Source organism: Channa argus, chromosome 1 (genome assembly GCF_033026475.1).
Source record: "Channa argus isolate prfri chromosome 1, Channa argus male v1.0, whole genome shotgun sequence".
NCBI lineage: Eukaryota > Metazoa > Chordata > Actinopteri > Anabantiformes > Channidae > Channa > Channa argus.
The window spans coordinates 19,690,779-19,710,408 of NC_090197.1; the positions used below are offsets into that span (position 1 = coordinate 19,690,779).

The 19,630-nt window shown below is 39.8% G+C and overlaps 1 protein-coding gene across 1 annotated transcript; it reads right to left on the reverse strand.

Moving 5' to 3' along the window:
• Positions 1-290: 290 nt before the first annotated feature.
• On the reverse strand, positions 291-19,192 carry col9a2 (procollagen, type IX, alpha 2). The gene is made up of 32 exons (XM_067505534.1): positions 18,909-19,192; positions 17,570-17,644; positions 16,308-16,343; positions 16,146-16,208; positions 14,643-14,696; positions 14,184-14,219; positions 12,883-12,906; positions 12,695-12,748; positions 12,546-12,599; positions 8,941-8,991; positions 8,794-8,850; positions 8,620-8,673; positions 7,552-7,605; positions 7,378-7,431; positions 6,858-6,911; positions 6,713-6,766; positions 6,527-6,580; positions 6,381-6,434; positions 6,239-6,292; positions 5,302-5,346; positions 5,137-5,190; positions 4,983-5,036; positions 4,844-4,897; positions 4,684-4,755; positions 4,317-4,352; positions 4,141-4,185; positions 3,689-3,721; positions 3,271-3,417; positions 3,088-3,142; positions 2,755-2,943; positions 2,112-2,189; positions 291-1,699 (listed from the first exon to the last, which is right to left on the reverse strand). Exons 1-32 carry the CDS (start codon positions 18,978-18,980, stop codon positions 1,494-1,496), a joined length of 2,076 nt encoding a protein of 691 aa, XP_067361635.1. The 5' UTR covers positions 18,981-19,192; the 3' UTR covers positions 291-1,493.
• Positions 19,193-19,630: the final 438 nt, after the last annotated feature.

Below are 19,630 nucleotides of genomic sequence, written 5' to 3' on the forward strand. Positions count from 1 at the left end.
CACTTAGAGGCACCAGCCCATGGTACTCCCGACACATCATGCCAGGAGGGCTCTTTTAGGCATACCCTACCTTTGTGTATGTTACTTTATGTTTAAAAATTTGCACAATCCATTATACATGTTATACATATGTTTAAGGAGACAAGAAATTATATTTTAAAAACAGTATTGCAAGAATTCATTAGAAGGAATGTGCACACTGTATGTGCATTTTAACAATAATACAATAATGTGGTAGTGTGATGTGAACATTTGACCTTAATGTTGCAAGAATGTTAAATGAAGCTATCTGCAGCTTTGGAAGCATGGGAGTTTATTAACATTGATTAATTAATGCTAGTAAAATATAAAGAACGGGTTGAAAGAGGGACTAAAGCAAATTATTTCTATTCCCCACATGATACAGAGAACATTGGATTTTACAAAACGTTCCTCTTTATTGGTTTGGGTTTACCTGAACAGCAGAAAAAAACCCTCTTTACAGATGATTATATAAAGAACAATAAATAGCTTCTGTTGATGAAAATAAATCAGTCATTAATTTGCTGACACCCTGTGGAAAGTTGACAGTGGCATAGGAAGCACATTCGGCCTGTTAACTGATTTGTTGTGAGGAAAACTCTTACCTATGTAGGAACTTTTTATTACTCACTGAATTCATTAACACAGGATTTTCGTTGGTGCATATCGCAACCCATTCCTTTTTCTCTACATAATAATCAACACACATTTACAAAGATTTACAGCACTGCATTGTGGGAGATGGGAGGGCCCACCGGGATATGCTGTTGCCAGGCAACAAGAGGAAGAGATAAAGCTAGTCGTTAGTTTCTAAAATGAGACTTGGGTGGAAAGCAGGGATTGGTAGGGAAGAGAGAGGGTGCAGTGTACACATGAGGTAAATAAGGGACTACACTCAAACTTACAGATGAAAATACAACATTTTACAATACAGTACTGGGTGTAATATTAGGCTGCAATCATTTATTGGTCTTTTTGGTACACTTAATGGTGCAAGATAGGCAGGCATTCATACTTCAGAACATACCTCAAACATGCATTGCAAACCTTTTAAACTGACCTAGGTGTACGAAAAAAGCACCTTCACCACGTGTAGTTTTCAGCTCAGAGAAAATGATGACAACAAGATGAAATATAAATTTGTTCCTCTTTCACTGCTGGAACAGGACTTTGATATTTGGATAGGACTGACATTGACATCACCCAAAAAGACACTAGAGAATTCAGAAAGGATGTGAGTGGCTGTGAGCTGCTGTTGTCATGGTGACGTGGGGGATTAAAATCAGAGTAAGTCCCATCAGTTAAAACTTTAGGATGTCAGTTTTAGGAGGGGGCTTCATATATCCAGTCACTATTATTCCCCCCCCCACACTTGTTCAGGATGTTGTCCTGCTGAGAAGAGTGGTCTCTCACAACTGCTCTCTTTCCCTCTCTTTTCCTGGTGCTTTAAGCTGCTACGGAGAGATGGTTTTCTAAACACTGGGTCCTTTGATTGTCCCCGCCTCCTGTAGTCTTGGGGAGGTGTACGCAGATGCAGCCAGACACATTGCAGCCTCACAGAAGCCTGGGAGACCTTGCGGGCCCACTTTACCGGGGTGACCAGGTTCTCCTGCTAATCCCTGAGGTCCTCTCTCCCCGGGCCTACCATCTCGAGCCACACCGTGAAGACCTGAGGGACCTGTGAAGGGCAAGGGTTTCACATCAGGTTGGAATTTTAATGCATTTCCAGGGGTAAACAAGAGGAACTCCATTGAAGTTCATCTGGACTTCAATACAACATGTGTACTCTATGTATGCATATATTTAGGTTGTGTGTATGTCTGCAATTGAAAGCGTGAGTGTGTTCTCCACCCCTGAATTAGTGTGTTCTGTTGCAATCTTATTACATTCTCATTCAAGAGCATCTGTTAAATGAGTGGAGTTAATGATGCTTTTAAAATGCCTTTGAACAGACTCTCCTGTGGCAAGAGCTGTAATGCCAAGTCCTTTAGTTTCTTATTACTCTTTTCCTCTTCTTCACCTTTGGTCAATAAGCGTGTTTTATATTCCAAGCATGTGCATAAATCTTGCAGAATTTCTTTGTATCTTACCTTGTATTCCCGGAGGTCCAGTTGGGCCTGGGTGAGCTTTACCCGGATCTCCTCGTTCTCCCTTTAGCCCTCTCTTTCCTGAGAAAGGCAAAAGATATAATGTCATCAAGTTTACATTAAGGATGGGTTCACATTTTTTCAAGGGTGTCTTAAACCGGTGCCCTTATGAACATTGACAAGGTCTTATTAGCTGTAATCATTTGTCCTGGTCAGGCTGGTCATTGAGGGGTCTCTTCTTATAGTCCTATTAATGGAAATGATGATTAATGGACAGTTCCGTAACACATATTGTATTCAAATGTGTGTCTAAACACTGTGCTTATTAAATCAAATGGCTATCTTCCAAAGTAAAAAACTTTTAAGTAGAACATTTTTAATTTTTAAAGCCTTTAATGTGTTAAAATAATCCTTAATATGTGTGAGGACTTAAATAGAAAGAATCTTTTGGAGGGATTTTTAATGGCCTGCATAAACAATAATAATGGTTACAGCAAGAAAACCCTCTTTCAGTGTTAGAATGGGCACCTGGCCTGTTGATTTCACTTGGAAAGGCTTGTAAAAATGTGAACCCGTCCTTTAAAAAGATATCCTTTCAACTATCTGACTGTTGCAAATGCGTCAGTACCCTACTGTCAATTTTTACCTTTAAGTCCTGTGTTTCCAATCTGCCCAGGTGCTCCAATCATGCCAGGAATGCCACGGGCACCAGGTAAGCCATGTGGTCCTTGAGGGCCAGGTGGTCCTGGTGGTCCAGGAGGCCCTGGAGGCCCCATAACACCTGCACCACCAAGCACTGCCCTCTTGGCGCTCACTGCCACTGCTGCTAGTCTTTCTGTAACAGAGGAGACAGAATCATGAGTTTGATTAAATTACCTTTGATGATGGGAAACTGATTGCTCAGGAGATGAAAGTAGTATGAGCTAATGCAATCTCCCCCATGGACATCAAAGGTGAATATTCAGGTCTAGACGCTCACCCTGCAACATCTTCAACACCACTTCGATGATGTGCTGGTCTGATGCGTCACGTCCCTGTAGAGGTGAAGAGGAGACTGAGCGTCACAAAGAGACAGTGACAGTCCCAAAGTGCACCAACTAAAATATGTTTATTTACATTATGTTTTATGCATGATAAATGCTATGAGCAAGAGTGAACTGACTGGTGATCCCTGAATGCCTGGCATGCCGGGCACTCCACGCTCTCCATTTAGTCCTCTAGGACCAGGCAGCCCTGATGGTCCCTGGTCACCTGGTTTACCAGGATCTCCAGTGGGACCGTTGTGACCGGGGTCACCCCTGATTCCTTGCTGTGAAAGGAGAAGCATTGAAGATGGGTGAATGTGGAGAGTAAAGAAAATGGTGAAAAAGTAGGTTGTATGTTTTTAGTATAAATATTTTAAAGTTTTTATGTAGTTTATTTATATACATAACACTCTCTCTCTCTCTCTCTATATATATATATATATATATATATATATATATATACACACACACACACACACACACTGTATAGAGAGTGACAAAAAAAAGACAAAAAAAAAAATTTTTATGGAACAGTTTCACACAGTACAGCCTCACCTGTCCTTTGGGTCCAGGTTCACCAGACAAACCCTGTCACAGGCAAGACACACTTTGTCATTTTCACAGTCATTACTTCCATGTATCATTTCCGCCTCAGAAAACACTCATTGAGCAATAATTCAAGAATGACTATTGTAAGTGAATGTCTAAACTTGCAGCTTCAAAGAGCCAATGTGCATCGTTGTCATGTAAATAGCTCATTTGCCATCTGGAGTATTATGGGGATTTGTATGCAAATTTAAAAACAGACTTCCTCTTCTTCCTAACGTCTGTGATGTTGTAACATATTCTGCTATATATCACTGAGTTGCCTTTATTACCAAATGTTTAAACCTCCCATTCTAAAGCCGGAAAGTGTTAGATTCAGGAACTCTTTTTCAGCTCTTTATAAGTTACACAACTTATACAAGTTATAAAGAAGTTCCTGTTTGTGCTAGTTTAAGTTTTACCTTTTCACCTTTCTCACCAGCCAATCCCTCAACTCCAGGGTCACCCTAAAAGCGACAGAGAGGAAAAAAATGAAGAGTATGAGAGAGGAGGATGAGTGCTCAAATACATTTATCAGCACAGAGCTGGTATATGTTTCTGATGATGTATTTTTTAAAAGTGTGAAATTGCCACTCACAATGTCTCCCTTTGACCCAACCTTTCCTTGGAAGCCCTGGAAGGAAAAATGAACATGTATAATTGTGCTCAGATGTAGATTATAATATCCTAAACATTGATTGATGCCAGTGACACCACAGACACTACGTAGGTAAGATGTCTCATCTCTAAAACAAGGAGGATGAAGATGCTTATATTATCATTTATATTGCTTAATTACATTGCTTGCGATATTCATGATTTACTGGGTGTGCATGACAATTTTATTAATGGGTAAACACTGCCCCCAATGGACAAGTCTGTGCAACTGTATTATTATAAAGTATGTTTGATTACAGCCAACCATGCATGTTTCACAAAGCAGTATTGATTGATGCAACACAGACCTTGTCTCCTTTGGTTCCACTGATACCCTGGGGACCTGGAACACCAATGGGTCCTCTCTCTCCTTTGTTCCCCTTCAGGAGACAACAGAAAGGGTGTTAGAACAGAGGGCATGATCAGTTTGGAAACAGAAAAATGCAAAGATGCAGTGAATTAACTCACAGGCTTTCCCAAAATCCCCTGTGGCCCAACTTCTCCACGCTGACCTCTGTCACCCTGAAAAAGACAAGTAAGGTGAGAGAGTCTTGTTTAAAGCACAAATATTTGTTTAGTAATTTCATTTAAAATTCTGGATTTGTACCTTAGGTCCAGGGACCCCTGCCATACCAGCCTCACCAGGGACACCAGGCTCGCCCTAGGAGAATGCAAAAGTGCACAATATTAAATGTAAAGGGCAATATACAGCAAGCACACAATTTTAAAACATGATGAAAAAAATCCATATGGTGTTTTACCAGAGGTCCAGGGGCACCAGGCAAGCCAACATGACCCCTAGGTCCAGGTTCACCCTACCAAGGGTAAAGACAATAAGAGAAAGGTTACATCTTGAAATTAAAAATAAGAAAAAATGTCTTTAAAATAAATAAACAGCAGGAATATGATGTTTTATAAAGAGTTACCTTAGATCCAGCTGCGCCTTTAGCCCCAGGGCTGCCAGGCAATCCCTACACGACATTAACAGGACAAAAAAATTGATTAAATCAAAGTTGCACCTATATCTTGAGCGTTCATGCTGCCTAATGGTACAGATCAAAATTCTGCAACATTCTGGTTTTATTCTAAGCAATTTATATGTTTTTTTATACGGTCTAATAAAGTCAGAAATGCCTAGGAAAACTCTATGACGTGCAGCTTTATTTCATGTTGTTACTGTCCTTGTGATGTTGGGTAATGCCATTTGGTAATGGATATAGTTATTAGTATGTGGGAGCTGGTAATGGGTGGGAAAAAAGCTAATGCTTCATATAATAGTAATAATAATGAAAACAGGCTGAGCTGCAGCATCAGCCATTGCCATACACCAGCTTGTGGCAGGTTTCCTTGCAGTGATTTTGTGTGAGTATGAGGCTGTATCACAGTAGGGCATAAAGCAAGCTAAGTTATGGTGTTTGAGTTTGCAGCAGTGTTAGTGTCACGGCAATGACCACACAGCAAAGTGTGCTTCTCATGCTCCATTACACTTTAGTCAGAATGACGCTCACACAAACTCACACAAGCGTGCCCACTGGTCTGATTGTGATAAATCGCTCGTGGTGGGTGGGTGTATAGCTGGGTGCTATTTCAAGGTGGTTTAAATTCTAAAGCAGCGTGGGTCACAGGGTCACTGTTCACCTGGATGACTGCCCAGAAAACAAAACATAACAAAATTTAAAGGCTGCCTCGTGCTGGTTTCCTCCGTCTATTATCTGGCTTTGTTGAATCGAGGAATAGAACAGACTGACCTCGCTACGTGGTCAGAGTGACAATAACTGAATACAGAAGGGCTTATTTGCATGTGCCTTTTCAGTGGCTTTGCTGAACAATCCACAGACAAACATACACTGAAGGATCACTCACCATCGTTCCCTGAGGACCAGGGGGGCCGGGCCTCCCAGCTTGTCCAGGGCTTCCCTGCAGGAAACAGAACAGAAAATTAATAAACAGCTATGTTTTACTGAGATTGAAGTTACTCATCATTATCACAGCTGGCAAACCTCACCTTGATTCCAGGAATGCCAGGTGTGCCATCTTTTCCATCAATACCCGGCAGACCCTGAAAAAGCAGGCAGATGAGTCCGTGGACTTCATTTGGCACACTCTCTGAACACAACTGTGCAGCACACAAACAGATGTGCATTCACTCACATTCTCTCCCTTTTTGCCAACTGCACCCTGTGGGCCCTGGATACCTCGGCTGCCCTGCAGAATATCAGCAAACCTGCGTCAGTCTATTCACAATGCACACCAGGATCACTATTCCGATTTACATTCTGAAAAAATGGTTTTTATCTTGTGCCACTTCCTTAATAATCTTCTGGGACAGCCACCTACTTTGTCTCCTTTGTCTCCTGCATTGCCAGGTGGTCCCCGAGGTCCCTCTTCCCCCTGAAAACAACAGAGACAGACTTAGAGTAGCTGAGGTTTGAATATGTGTACCTTTTTTTCTACAAGAATCTGCATTTGTGTGTGTTCTTACAGGAGGCCCAGGCAATCCTACAGGTCCGTTGATACCCTTGTAACCACGAGGCCCCTATAGGAAAATAAAAAAGTACCATCGGTCACTTCAAATTTGGGAGGGTGCTAAGTCACGGTAGCCTGCTAGTCGCTGTGATAAAAAGGTAATTACCGCTTAACTCACTTCACTAATGGGAGCGACAAAGAGAGCCAGCCACTCTTGCTTTGGCACTAAGCCGGGCTGCTAACTTGGCTAATGCGGCTAATGTTAACAGTAAGACGGATGGCTACAGCGGATCATTAACTACAGATGGAGGCACCGTGGACCTAGACAACCTCAACTCATTAGAGGAGGAGAGAGATTTGTGTTAGCATCATTTCCATATGTCCCCATTGCTGGTAATGGATGATATTTGTATAGTGGGGGCAGGTCTGGCTGTGCCTCTGTGGTGTTCAACTGAGAATGAAAACAACCTAAAAGCCAAAGAGAAACAGGACAAGAAAGTACTAAGCTAATGTGATAAAAGTAACGTGCCACTCACTGCTTCTCCTTTGGGACCCATCATGCCTGGATAACCCCTCAGACCTATTGGACCCTTAGAAAGAGAATACAGTCAGTGAAATATCTACAATCAGTATAAAATGATACTGCACCCAAACACAAAAATAGCTTATTCTAACTTTGCCAGTTGAAGAAAAAGTGTCATTGTGCATACCGAAGGTCCTGGGATGCCCTGTTCCCCAGAGACGCCAGTTTCTCCCTTGGGGCCCTTGTGGAGGACATAAGAAAAGGGAACTGATTAATTATTCCCATGCTGTGCTGCTCACTGTATCACCAGTGCCTGCTACCAATCAGGCACATACAGAACATTTTCACCAAGTTATGGGAGGTCTTATTATATTTTATGTCCATGTCCTATACTGTTTTAGTTGGATCCTGCTAGTAAAAGTTCCATCTCCAGCTGAAACATACTGTAAGCTGACGGAATAACCATCTTCTGTTGGTAATTAGTTCGACCAGCTTAAAAGGTTTGTTTGGGTTATTACAGGAATTCTTGAATATGATACCAATAAAAACATTCTTGTTTGTCAGAATTAGTGACCTTATTTAGCATCCTCTGTCCAAACCTGTGCTGGATAGTGTTGTAAATATGATCATATGGCAGTCATGGAAAAAAATCCATGAAAAAACCAGCTTACCGTTACAAGAGGTCTTCTTGAATTTTCAGCACTTTTGCTCACTTATCTTTTTAGAATGGCAATTTTTCACATGATAGCAGAACAGCTAGTGTGGATGTAAACACCTCATGGTCGCTGTCTGTAAGATAAAACTACTGGTCTGTTGGGAAGAACTGGTTATTTTGTGGGTTGAGTGTTTTTGTGTGTCTAAACATTGTCAGAAGTCTCCTTGTGTGGGAAGATCAGAGGCTAATTCCTGGGGCTTGGCTAGCCGCTCCCTTGGAGCCCACTGTGTGCTCATTAGCTCTGCTTAATACAGCAAGGTGAGAGGGCTGTGCGAACCCTGACTCCCTCATCCTCCTCTTCATGTACCTGGCTCTTCACCACCGCTTTCATCTGGCTCACTGCATGCTGACTGCAGGGCCAGGGCCAGGCCTGACTAATCGCAGCCAGATTAGTGCCAGTCATGTGCCTCGGGGGGCTTCATTAGCACTAATCCTTGCCTCTGCTAGTCCTGGATGGTGGGTGAGCGTGTAAGACTGTACAGCATGTATATGTATAGGCTTTGAGTGTGTATCTTCTCAAACAGAGATTGTGCAGCTCACCGGTTTTCCTATGCTACCAGGGTCCCCGAGGACACCAGCTCGTCCTTTGTGTCCCTAGAGGGCAACAATCAGTCGAGAAAGGCGTCATAATAAATTTAGATTGTAACAGTATTATTAACACTGAGAAGCTATGCTTGTTGCTTTGGGGGGACTTGAAACAGACAGGCTACTCACCTTGACTCCCTGCAGTCCCTGTGGGCCTTTGTGTCCTGCCGGACAGTTAAGAGGACACTGTTGTCGAGAAAAGGAAATACATGCATTATGAAAGAGGAAGTTGTGTCAAAACTTATTTACAAGAACAAAGATGCAGTAAGATCTCACCTGGAAGTCTGCACTTCCTTCTTCTCCACCAATAAACTTCCCTGGAGGACCCTAGACAGATAGATGATAGATAGATGGATGAAGAATGTCACATGGTCACAGTTGGGAAACAGTTGTCTCTTCTTCCTCGAAGCTGAGCCAGCACTTTCTCTATCCCTATCTTTCCTTCTTACTGTTTATAGCTTGAGTTAGAAAATAAAGTATCTGTACAGGCCCTGATGTATCCCTTCTACAGTCAGATGAGACAGCCTCCTGATCTAATGGGGGTTTATTTACCCTAGGACAGCACTAAAGCCGAACAAATACACTCCCCTGGGCTGGGAACATCATTCTCGATAAACACCCCCACTCCCCCTCTCAGAACTGCTCAGAGATGCACAAGGGATAGTACATACACTGCAGAAGTGTACCACTCAAACCTCCTTGTGGTACTGTATCTCACCTCTTGGTGTCTGTTGCGACCTGTACAAGTAGCAGCGAGCTCTGGCTGTGTAAGGTATTTTGTTCAGTAAATTAAAACACACAAACACACAAGCACATCAATTCCTGGTGCAGAACAGATCCCACTTCACCATTAGCAGACGTAATGTTTGGGTTTGTCTTTGACCTCATCCTATAAGCCCACTAAAATTAAACTACTGTGACTAGGCTTGATTAAGCCCACAAGCTGCTGGTATCTTGTTTATCTCTGTTTTTACAACAGTTTTACCCCAGTCCCACAAATATGTCTTGAGACATATATGATTTCCTCATTTTAACCTTTTTACTATGGATGAAAGGTTGACTTCATCCAAGCAGCACCTCTTTTGTACTCTTAAAACAGAATGCAAATTTTATTTTAAGCCAATATTCATTTAAAAAGTAGTACAACCCCAATTCCAATAATGTTGGGAAGATGTAAAAATGTAAATAAAAAGAGAATGCAATGATTTGCAAATATCATCAATCCATATTTTATTCACAATAGAACATAAACAACATATCAGATGTTGAAACTGAGACATTTTAGCATTTCATGGAAAATATTAGCTCATTTTGAATTTAAATGGCAGCAACACATCTCAAAAGGTTGGAAGAGGGGTAACAAAAGGCTGCAAAAGTAATTGCCACAAATCAAAAAACAAATGGAGGAACATTTGTCAGCTAACTAGGTTAATTTTTAACAGGTCAGTAACATGAATGGGTATAAAAGGAGCATTTCAAAGAGGCAGAGCCTCTCAAATATAAAGATCGGCAGAGGTTCACTAATCTGTGGCAAACTACATCTAACAACTGTGGAACAATTTAAAAAAAAAAGTTCCTCGACGTAAAATTGCAAAGACGTTGAAGATCCCTCCATCTACAGTAAATAGTATCAGCAAAAGATTCAGACAATCAGGAGGAATCTCTGTGCATAAGGGACAAGGCCAAAGGTCAAAACTGGATGCAATTGATCTTCGTGCCCTCAGGCTGCACTGCATTAAAAACAGGAATGATTCTCTACTGAACATCACTGCATGGGCTCAGGAACACTTCCAGAAATCACTGTCTGTGAACACAGTTCACTGTGCAATCCACAAATGTAAGTTAAAGCTGTATCATGCAAAGAAGAAGCCATATTTGAACACGATCCAGAAACTCTGCCATGTTCTCTGGGCCAAAGCTAATTTAAAATGGTCTGATGTAAAATGGAAAACTGTTCTGTGGTCAAATGAATCAAAATTTGAAATTCGTTTTGGAAACCATGGACATTGTTTCCTGTGGACTAAAGAGAAGGGGGACCATCCAGCTTGTTGAGCACCATTGTACTGTTCAAAATGAGCTAATATTTTCCATGAAATGGTAAAATCTCAGTTTTAACATTTGATATGTTGTTTATGTTCTATTGTGTATAAAATATGGATTGATAAGATTTGCAAATCATTGCATTCTCTTTTTATTTACGTTTTACACATCTTCCCAGCTTTTTTGGAATTGGGGTTGTACATGTCTAAACTGAAAAATGCTATTGGCTTTGTTGAAAAAATCTAGGCAAATTTTGAATTTGATGCTCATAATTATCAATAAGCAGCCTGGTGGAACATCTCACAATGAATTTGGTTAATTGCCAATCATCAGTATGAAATTAACATTGTGTATAAAAAGAATGTGAGTGGTTCAGCAGAGTTAGCAAGCTAAGAATAATGTTTCTTAATGTACAATTGCAAATTATTTGGGGGATTTCATCATCTATATCATCATCTATGCTATCTACATAATACCACAGAAAGATAAATAAAATAAGATAAAACTTATGTTATGAAATAACATAACTCCGTATTGAATATATTGGCTATGATCTTTGGGCCCAAGTCTCTTTTCATGCTTGTAAAAATAGATATTATTTTGTAGTTGAAATCACTGCATGGGCACAGGAACATCATTAAAAACTACTGTCAGTGAACATCCACAAAAACAAGTTTAACTCTACTATGCAAAGAAACAGCCATATATAAGCATGATCCAGAAACTCCACTGCCTTCCCCAAAGTCTAAATCCATTTAAGGTTGGACCAAAAACATTTGAGAAACTGTTCTGTGGCTTGATTGAAACTTTTAAATTCATTTTGGAAATCATGTAAACCACATGCTCCTTTAGATGAAAGCAATTATTTTATCAGCGTACAGTTCAAAAGCCAGAATCTGTAATGATGTGGAGGTTTATTATTGCACAAAACATGGGCAACTTAGATCTTGCCTAAATATAGTTTATGGAAGACATTTTTGAAAGGGAAGGTCTTGCTTATTTTGGCAAGACCTTTTGGCAAGCACATTCTGCACGGATTACAATAGCATGGCTCAACAGTGAAAGAGTCTAGGTAATAAACTGCCCCAGCCTGCAGTCCAGACCTGTCAGTCACTGACAACAATGGGTAAATTATGATATGAAGAATACTACAAATGAGACTCTGAATTGCTCAATTTTCTAAATTTGCCTCTTCCATTTACCAGTCTTCATTAGCATTTTGCAGACCTACTGACACACCCGTCGGCCGATATAACCCGGTTATGGGTTTTATGTATTACCTTTAAAATAACAAGGGACTGTGATGCAGTAACACTGTTTGTCCACCACTCAACACTGATATATTGATTTTATTTTATTGTTTGGTCTTTGAGATGTCCCACTACTTTTGGCTGCTATAATGTTTATATCTATATCAATATTGGTTTTGACTTTAAAAATTCATCATTGGTCTGAATGCAGTGGCAATGCTTGCTAATGCTAACTGTCTGTTTGTTCTTCTGTTACAACTCAATAACCAATCTGCTGATTTTAAAACATGAATAGTGACTTAGGAGTGACATTTGAGTGCTGTATGTTAAAGATTGTGTGTTTGACTGAGTAGAAAGTGGACAAAATAACATGGTGACATTTATGCACAAAGTAATGCTGTCTTGGACAGTATTTGGATGGACAGAGGATATTCCTGTCATAATGTACATCTCCACTACAACAACACGATACGTAAAAACTCCAACGTCTTGATTTCAATCTTCAATGCATTATAGTTCTATAATAATCTTTGTTCTAATAAAAACACGGATACATACGCTAACCTAGATGAGTTCTTGGGGGAGACTTACTGGCTTGCCAGGTGGTCCAGGAAGTCCTGGAGGTCCAGATGGTCCCATGACACCCTAAACAAAATAGGAAGGAAATAAAATAAAAAATTTAGCAGTGTATCACCCATTTATTATGTTTATGGACGTATAAAGACAGTGTAATAAACTACCTTTGGTCCAGTTGGTCCGATTTCACCAGGGAGACCAATTGGCCCTGGAATGCCCTAGAGAGAGAGATACAGAGAGCAAGAAAGAACAATGTATACACCTACTACCAGCCACAAAATGATTTTGACACCTCAAAGAAAACCCATTTAGTAATAAAGGTACAACTGCTCTAAACCAAACAAGGACTTACAGCCAGTCCTGAAAGGCCTGGTCCCTGTGTAGACAAAAGGAACAAGGGTTAAATTACTGTATAACAAGTTGAACATATCTGTCAAAGTATCAGTTAATGTTGGCAAAAGCCAATTCAAAAGAGCAGCAGTAATTCACTAATGTGTGTGTACAGTGTCATGCTCAAAGGAAAACAGTCAGTTTATGTGCTGTGTCTTTTGCTTGGAATTAATTAGAAACAAAGTGATTAAGTAAGTATGCCTTCTTGGAGGAAGAACAACCGACGAAGCAGCGTGAGGTAGCTGGGTGTACACAGTCCCCAACAGGACCCTGTTAATACTAAACAAAGGATTAACTAATAGTCTTCATTCAAGCATGACTTTGGAAAACTGTGGACTTGAGAGTTGGGTGATATTGGAATCTGTGTTGTAGATGGATACAGAGCACCACCTAGTGTTACAGATGATGTGTTACCATTCTTACTTGGCACTATGGACCTGAGGAGTCTCAGTCTGTCGTAACATTTATGTAATTATAAAATGCAAATAAAATGTGGTTTTTTGATAGCACCTTTTTTTATTTAGGAAGGAGTTTGTAACGCTTTTGTCAGCTGTAGAAAGCATATGCCACATCTGGATTGACTGAACCCAAAACAGGGGCACAGTTGGTCAGGCATCCAAGCGTGAAGAAAAAGACACTTGGGAGGTTGCCTTATGAAACCAGCTGGGTTACAATATGTTTGTTAAGAAAACTGATAGGCTTTAAACAATTCCTAACCAGACAGTTATGAGTCATTTTTAAAGTATCATATCAGCATTTTGAGGTAATGTATAAATCATATTTATCATAAATTATGTTAATATACATTTATTTAACTACATTTAGTCAATAAGGTACCAAAAATGTTGATGATATATTATAGGTTTCAGAAAGCTGTAGTTACTCTATATAGTTACTAATATTTTAAGTGAACAATCAACAATAAACTCATAAAGTACTTGATTCAATAAATCAGCAGTTTCCTAAATGTTTTTCTTGTGACCGCTCCAATCTTAAAGTTGTTTATGGGTTCTCTGTCTCAGGTTGACCCTCATATGACATGACATGTATGCAATATTTCACAGAGGAGCACTGACCCCTGCAACTGCCCATCTACAGTGTGTATGGAGTATATTATACTCCAATAGGTAATATTCCTGTCAACTTTCATTTGTGGGGTAATAAGCTGTTAACAAATGCAAACTTTTTGCAATAAACTCAATTAAGGGCCATTTTTAGCAGGTTTGTGACTTTATTGTATTATATATAAGACAAAATACTCACAGGGGGGCCAGGCTCGCCACTTGGTCCAGGTTGACCCTACAGACAATAGAAAATCGACATATTGGTACGATATTGGACACTTACACAAATATATGTGGACAACATCCTCTCGGCATGGAATTAGTAGCTAAGAGGGCATTTAGTGTTGTTGTACAGTTGGAACAATATTGTCAATTCTCCCTAAAAAAATCTTGATAGATTTAATCAATTATCAGTTTTCATACGTATTTTCTTCTAAACATGGGGTCAGTGTCACTGGGATGTTAAACATAACAAGGACAATATAATGGGACATTATGGACAGAGAGTAAAACCAGTCGCTTTGAAATATGGAAACTTTATTCCACCAACAACACCTTTTAATGTTTGAGTTATGGGTTTCTCACAGAACAACAGTACAATGGTGCATTTCTTCTGCTGATGTTTTTAAGTCAGGTGAAGTGTTTTTAGGACACTTGCCTTAGGGCCAGGGCTCCCAACAGGACCTCGATCACCCTTTGCTCCAATCAGACCCTGAAGATAAGCACAAGTGAATTATGAGCATAGAAGTCAAAAACAGTACAGCAGGTGGTCGAGGAGGCTCCATTATCACTTATCACTGTATTTTCCACACTCGACACGTGACATTGAATTCACCTTACAATAGAGCTAATCATGCATTTGATCAAAGTTGACACTGTTCTTGTAAGTAATTAGGAAACAGACGTGTGATTGGGATTCCGGGGCAGATTACAGGCTAAATCTCAGAGGAATGCGTGTGTATGCCTGTGTTTCTCCTAGAGACCTAGAGGCACTGACACTCAATCTCCTTCCCCTTGAACTCACTGCCTTCAGAAAAGCTGTAAAATCCATAATTCAGACTTAATATGTCTACTTGTCTTTATTTCCATCTACTCAATACCTGTGATTACTAGAGATTTAATAAGTGTAATCAGCAAGACATCGCCTATACATTTGTCCAACAGTTCATCATTTAATGCATTTCTATGAACACTGGAATCACCAAATCACCATAATCACGAGGAGTCAATATGTAGGACACGAGGGATCAGGGATATGTGACCAGCCTAGAAAAAGTTTGAAATGTTTTGTCTGGTTGTAGCAGGTATAAAAGATTAAGAATAAACATGTGCTTAGTATGTTGATAGCAATAGTTAATTTCAGTTTAGTTTGAGTTTCCCCAAAAATCCAGATTTGATTTTAGTGTTAAAAATATTGAAGTTTTGATTTAAATTTTGATTTCTGTTTTCTAACATTATTTATCTTTATTGAATTTATAGAATTTAATTCAGATTTCATTGAGTTCTTTATAATGATTCTTTTCTTTCAGCTAAAAAAATATATTTCTTTGACACATGAGCATGATTGCATGAAGCAAAGGAAAATGCTAGGAGAGGAAATGTTCGCAATTTTTTAAAAACACTTTTTAATATCACATGACTTACAGTATGGTGTGTACAATATATCCTCAGGCATGGTACATGTGCTAGTATATATTTAAATAATAATTATTATATATATATATTTTATTTGCTTTAATTTGACACTAACCATCCATCCATCTATTAAAGAACACTTTGAAATACAGCATGGACAGGAAAAGCTGGGGACTAAAGTACTGATCCCGTGACTTGTGTACAACGGCTCTATCTCCTGAGCCAGAGGCTGACTACATCTAATAAAATGTTAGTCAAGAAAGATTTCTTTGTATAGGTGTATAATTTTATTTCTAAACTTGTCCACATATTTGTCTGGGAGTGGGAATACATTTAAATATCTCTTTCTTCATTAAGCTGTTGTCGCAACAATTCTCTTTCAGGGAGTTTTTTTTATTATCATTTCATGAACCTTTCTTTTTTATCAGTCGCTGTCTTTCTTCTCCACAATGTCTCTTTGCCTGTAAAGCATGTTCTCTCTTTTTTACTCTGTCTCCCACACTTACACATAAGTCAATTTACTTACATCAATACCATTCTCTCCTGGTGCTCCATCAGGACCTGGCTCCCCTGGCTCTCCCTTTAGGCCCTACATTAAAACAAACACAAGGTCATAAAGAAAGACAAGGCCAGAATAATCAAACACTTTTGCAATATACATTCAATGAACACCAAAGTACAAACTTACTGGTGGACCAGGGAGGCCAGGAGATCCTTTATCTCCCTGCAGAGAGACAAAAGTAAAATTGAAATCCATTTATCTGGTGTCAGGTAATTTCACAGGGTGATGGGAATGACAGACAACATAGGTGGTGTGACTTATTAAATTGTTTATAACACTTCTCTCGTTCGATCATTCAGCATGTGCGTCACTTGTTAATTACACTTTGTTTAAGTACAATGTTTGCAACAATGTTTGCCTGTCTTATTTGGAATTCTTTTATTCATTTAATTGTATTTTGTATTATTTAGTCTGTAGCTTTTTAGATCTGCAATAGGTTTAGGATCTTAATGTGAATTATTTAAAAAAAAATAAGAATATAACATAAGGAAATTATTGAGAGTTTTTGTATCTTACTAGTGAGGGTAGATCATGCAAACAGTCGTTAGGATTTTGATAGGGTTTCTTTTGTAATATTCATGATACCGACTGTGGGGCAGGACTGTAAAAGGGTTGTCCACCAATCCTGCAATTGTTGGTTCAATCCCCGGCTCCTCCGGTCACATTTAGTGTACTTAAGCAAAACACTGAACCCCAACTTAGTTGCTCCTGGTGAGTTTTGGCCAGCTGCATAGCAGCTCCCCCATCGGTTTGTGAGTGTGTGAGTGTGTATGGGTGAAAGAGAAGCAGTGTAAAGCGCTTTGAGTGCCAATAGGTAGAAAAAAGCGCTATATAAGTGCAGACCATTGACCATTTACCTAAAGTTAAATACACGCAGTGAAATTATCCAAACAATGAGTGGATTTTTTGCAAGTTTGCAACCCATTCAACTATAGAAACTGGAGTTACAGGTTTGTACCAAGCAACATTCCTCTATGAGTTTGCAGTTATGTAGGATGTGCTGTGGTGTTGGCAAATGGATGCTGAGAACTTAACTTATAACCGATCACAACTATCATTGAACAGAGCCTAGCAAATCCCCTTTGGAGCTGGGGTTCAACAGTATGTTTCCTGCTCCACTTGCATAGCAGACTTCATTTATAACATATTTCTAAACTGTCTATAGTTAACGCGACAATATTTTGAATGTATCATGTTACTCTGGCACAAAGTCAGGGTCTCTTCTCAAAGACCCCTCTCTCTGCTATGAACAGAGCTCTTTTGTGTCCATGTATGTTCATTTGAAATGCCCTCTGCTGGTAAGACTGTGCAGCACAGGGTTGGTATTGCTCCAGCACAATGATAGTCTTTGTGACAAACCTGTTAGTCGAACCTGTGTGGATACTCACATCAATGCCGTCTGACCCAGGGGTGCCAGAAGGGCCTGGTGGGCCGGGCGGGCCCTGAGGTCCAGGTGGGCCCCTCTGAAATACAGTCAGATAGAAAAATCAATATACAAAAAAAAAAAATAAAAATAATTGATGAATAACAGTAAACCAACATTTTCTTCTATCAATGAACAAACATTGCGACAATATTACACAATTCCATACAGTGCAGCACAACGCTATAGTAGATAATAACAATAATTACTTTAGAACAAGTTTAATAGTCCTCATTATAGCACCTTATTAATAAAGAGTTGGGGTAAAAAAAAGTTTTATCACAATACGCTGCATCTATAGCCTGGAGTTAGACAAGGGGTTAAAGTCAGAATATGCAAATAGTATTTCATAAACCGCTGTACAACTGAATGCATTAGTAGCAAATAATTCATAAAGATCATAATAGTAGTAATAATAGTCCATAAATAAATAAGCAGTAAAACATTTTTTCCCATTATGCACTAAAGACCTACATTGGTAAATTTTGGACAAGTTACTGCAAAATGTTTACTAATTTCAATACAAAATGGCATAAAATTATGTAACATCAAGGTGAAACAATGAATCAATGAGGAATGTGGGAGGAGGGGTCATGAGACTGGCACTGTTTACCTCAGCCCCCCTTCACTTATTCCCCCCTCTATCCCCACTGTGTCTACTCTTTTGAGTATATTCTCAGTGTAATAAACCACTCCAACAGGTGATAAACATTTCAATGCAACTTGAAATTGTTGTAAAAAAATATACACAATGTATTTGTAGCGAATAAAAATATTAATCCTTGAGAGTGAAAGCTGTTAAAAAAATCCATCAGATAACATGGAGGTGTCTGTGTGAATAGGAGCTTTCACACACTGTGGACAAAGTTTGCGTGTGTGTGTGTTTGTTTGAATGTGCACACAAGTGCCTGTGTGTCAATATCTAGTGAATTTGCAAATAAAAAACTTAAAACATTTCCTCCATCATCGGACAAATGAAAAACCTTTGTTGTGGAAAAAAAGTGACTCAGGTAATGACAAATCTTTAAATAGCAGCTTCTCAGTTAAGAAGAAATAAGAGTCCGTACATGACAAGGATGATAATCCACAGAAGACAGTCCAGTTTCATTTTGTCTTCACAGCAGAAAATACATTTCACGCTCACCTTTTCTTTTACTTACATGTCATACAGCAAGTCCACAACCAATAACATCACTTCAAGACATCCAAAGCCTGCTGGCCCTTTCTAGGGGCCCTCATTCCCTCTGAACCCTAGAATAAAGAAGAAGAAGCTGAGCAGGTCCCAACCTCCTCTGTCCACTCACCACTTGGGCCAAAGTCAGACACAAGGTCTGCAGTAAAACCCAGGTCTTCAGCAAGGCAGAGAGAGCAGCCATGGTCCCTCTCCCCTGTCAGTCTCTCCTCAGTTCACTAAATCCTCTCTTCTCGCACCTCTTTCCGCTCCCTTACTCCTCTCCAGGCCGGCACGGTGCAAAACTGGTGGAGCAAAGCTGTCCGAGAGGAAGGAGGAGGGGGGAGGGATGGTGGGGCTTTGTGCACAGCCCCGAAAAAATCCACTCAGGAGGAAGGAGACAACTAAGAGAGGGGAGGAATAGATGGTGGGATGAGGAGGAGGCAGAGGGGAGGAAAGTGCAGAAAGAGGGAGGTGATATCCTGGCGACTGCCAGCCCAGACTGGCAGTACTCTATGCACCCTTTACCAGTCTGAAAAACACCTACTTATACACACACAGACATACACAGTGTTTCAAAACGCCTCATGTTTTCACCTTAAAATTGGGGCAGGGGAAAAGACCTTTTGGATTTTGCAGGCAACAATCAATAATTACCATAGTTACAAAGGTCCCAAAACAGTTATAACGAGCTGCAATCCAGCTTCTTCCAAAGCTGTGAGAGTGAACTATGGAGTATCAAACCTGAATCAAAACTCAAAAGCTGCTTGGAGGAGGCATGTAATGTTAATGGCTTCATTCATAGAGGATATGGTCAGGATTCATGTTGTCAGGAAACACTGTGGCTTTAAGGCA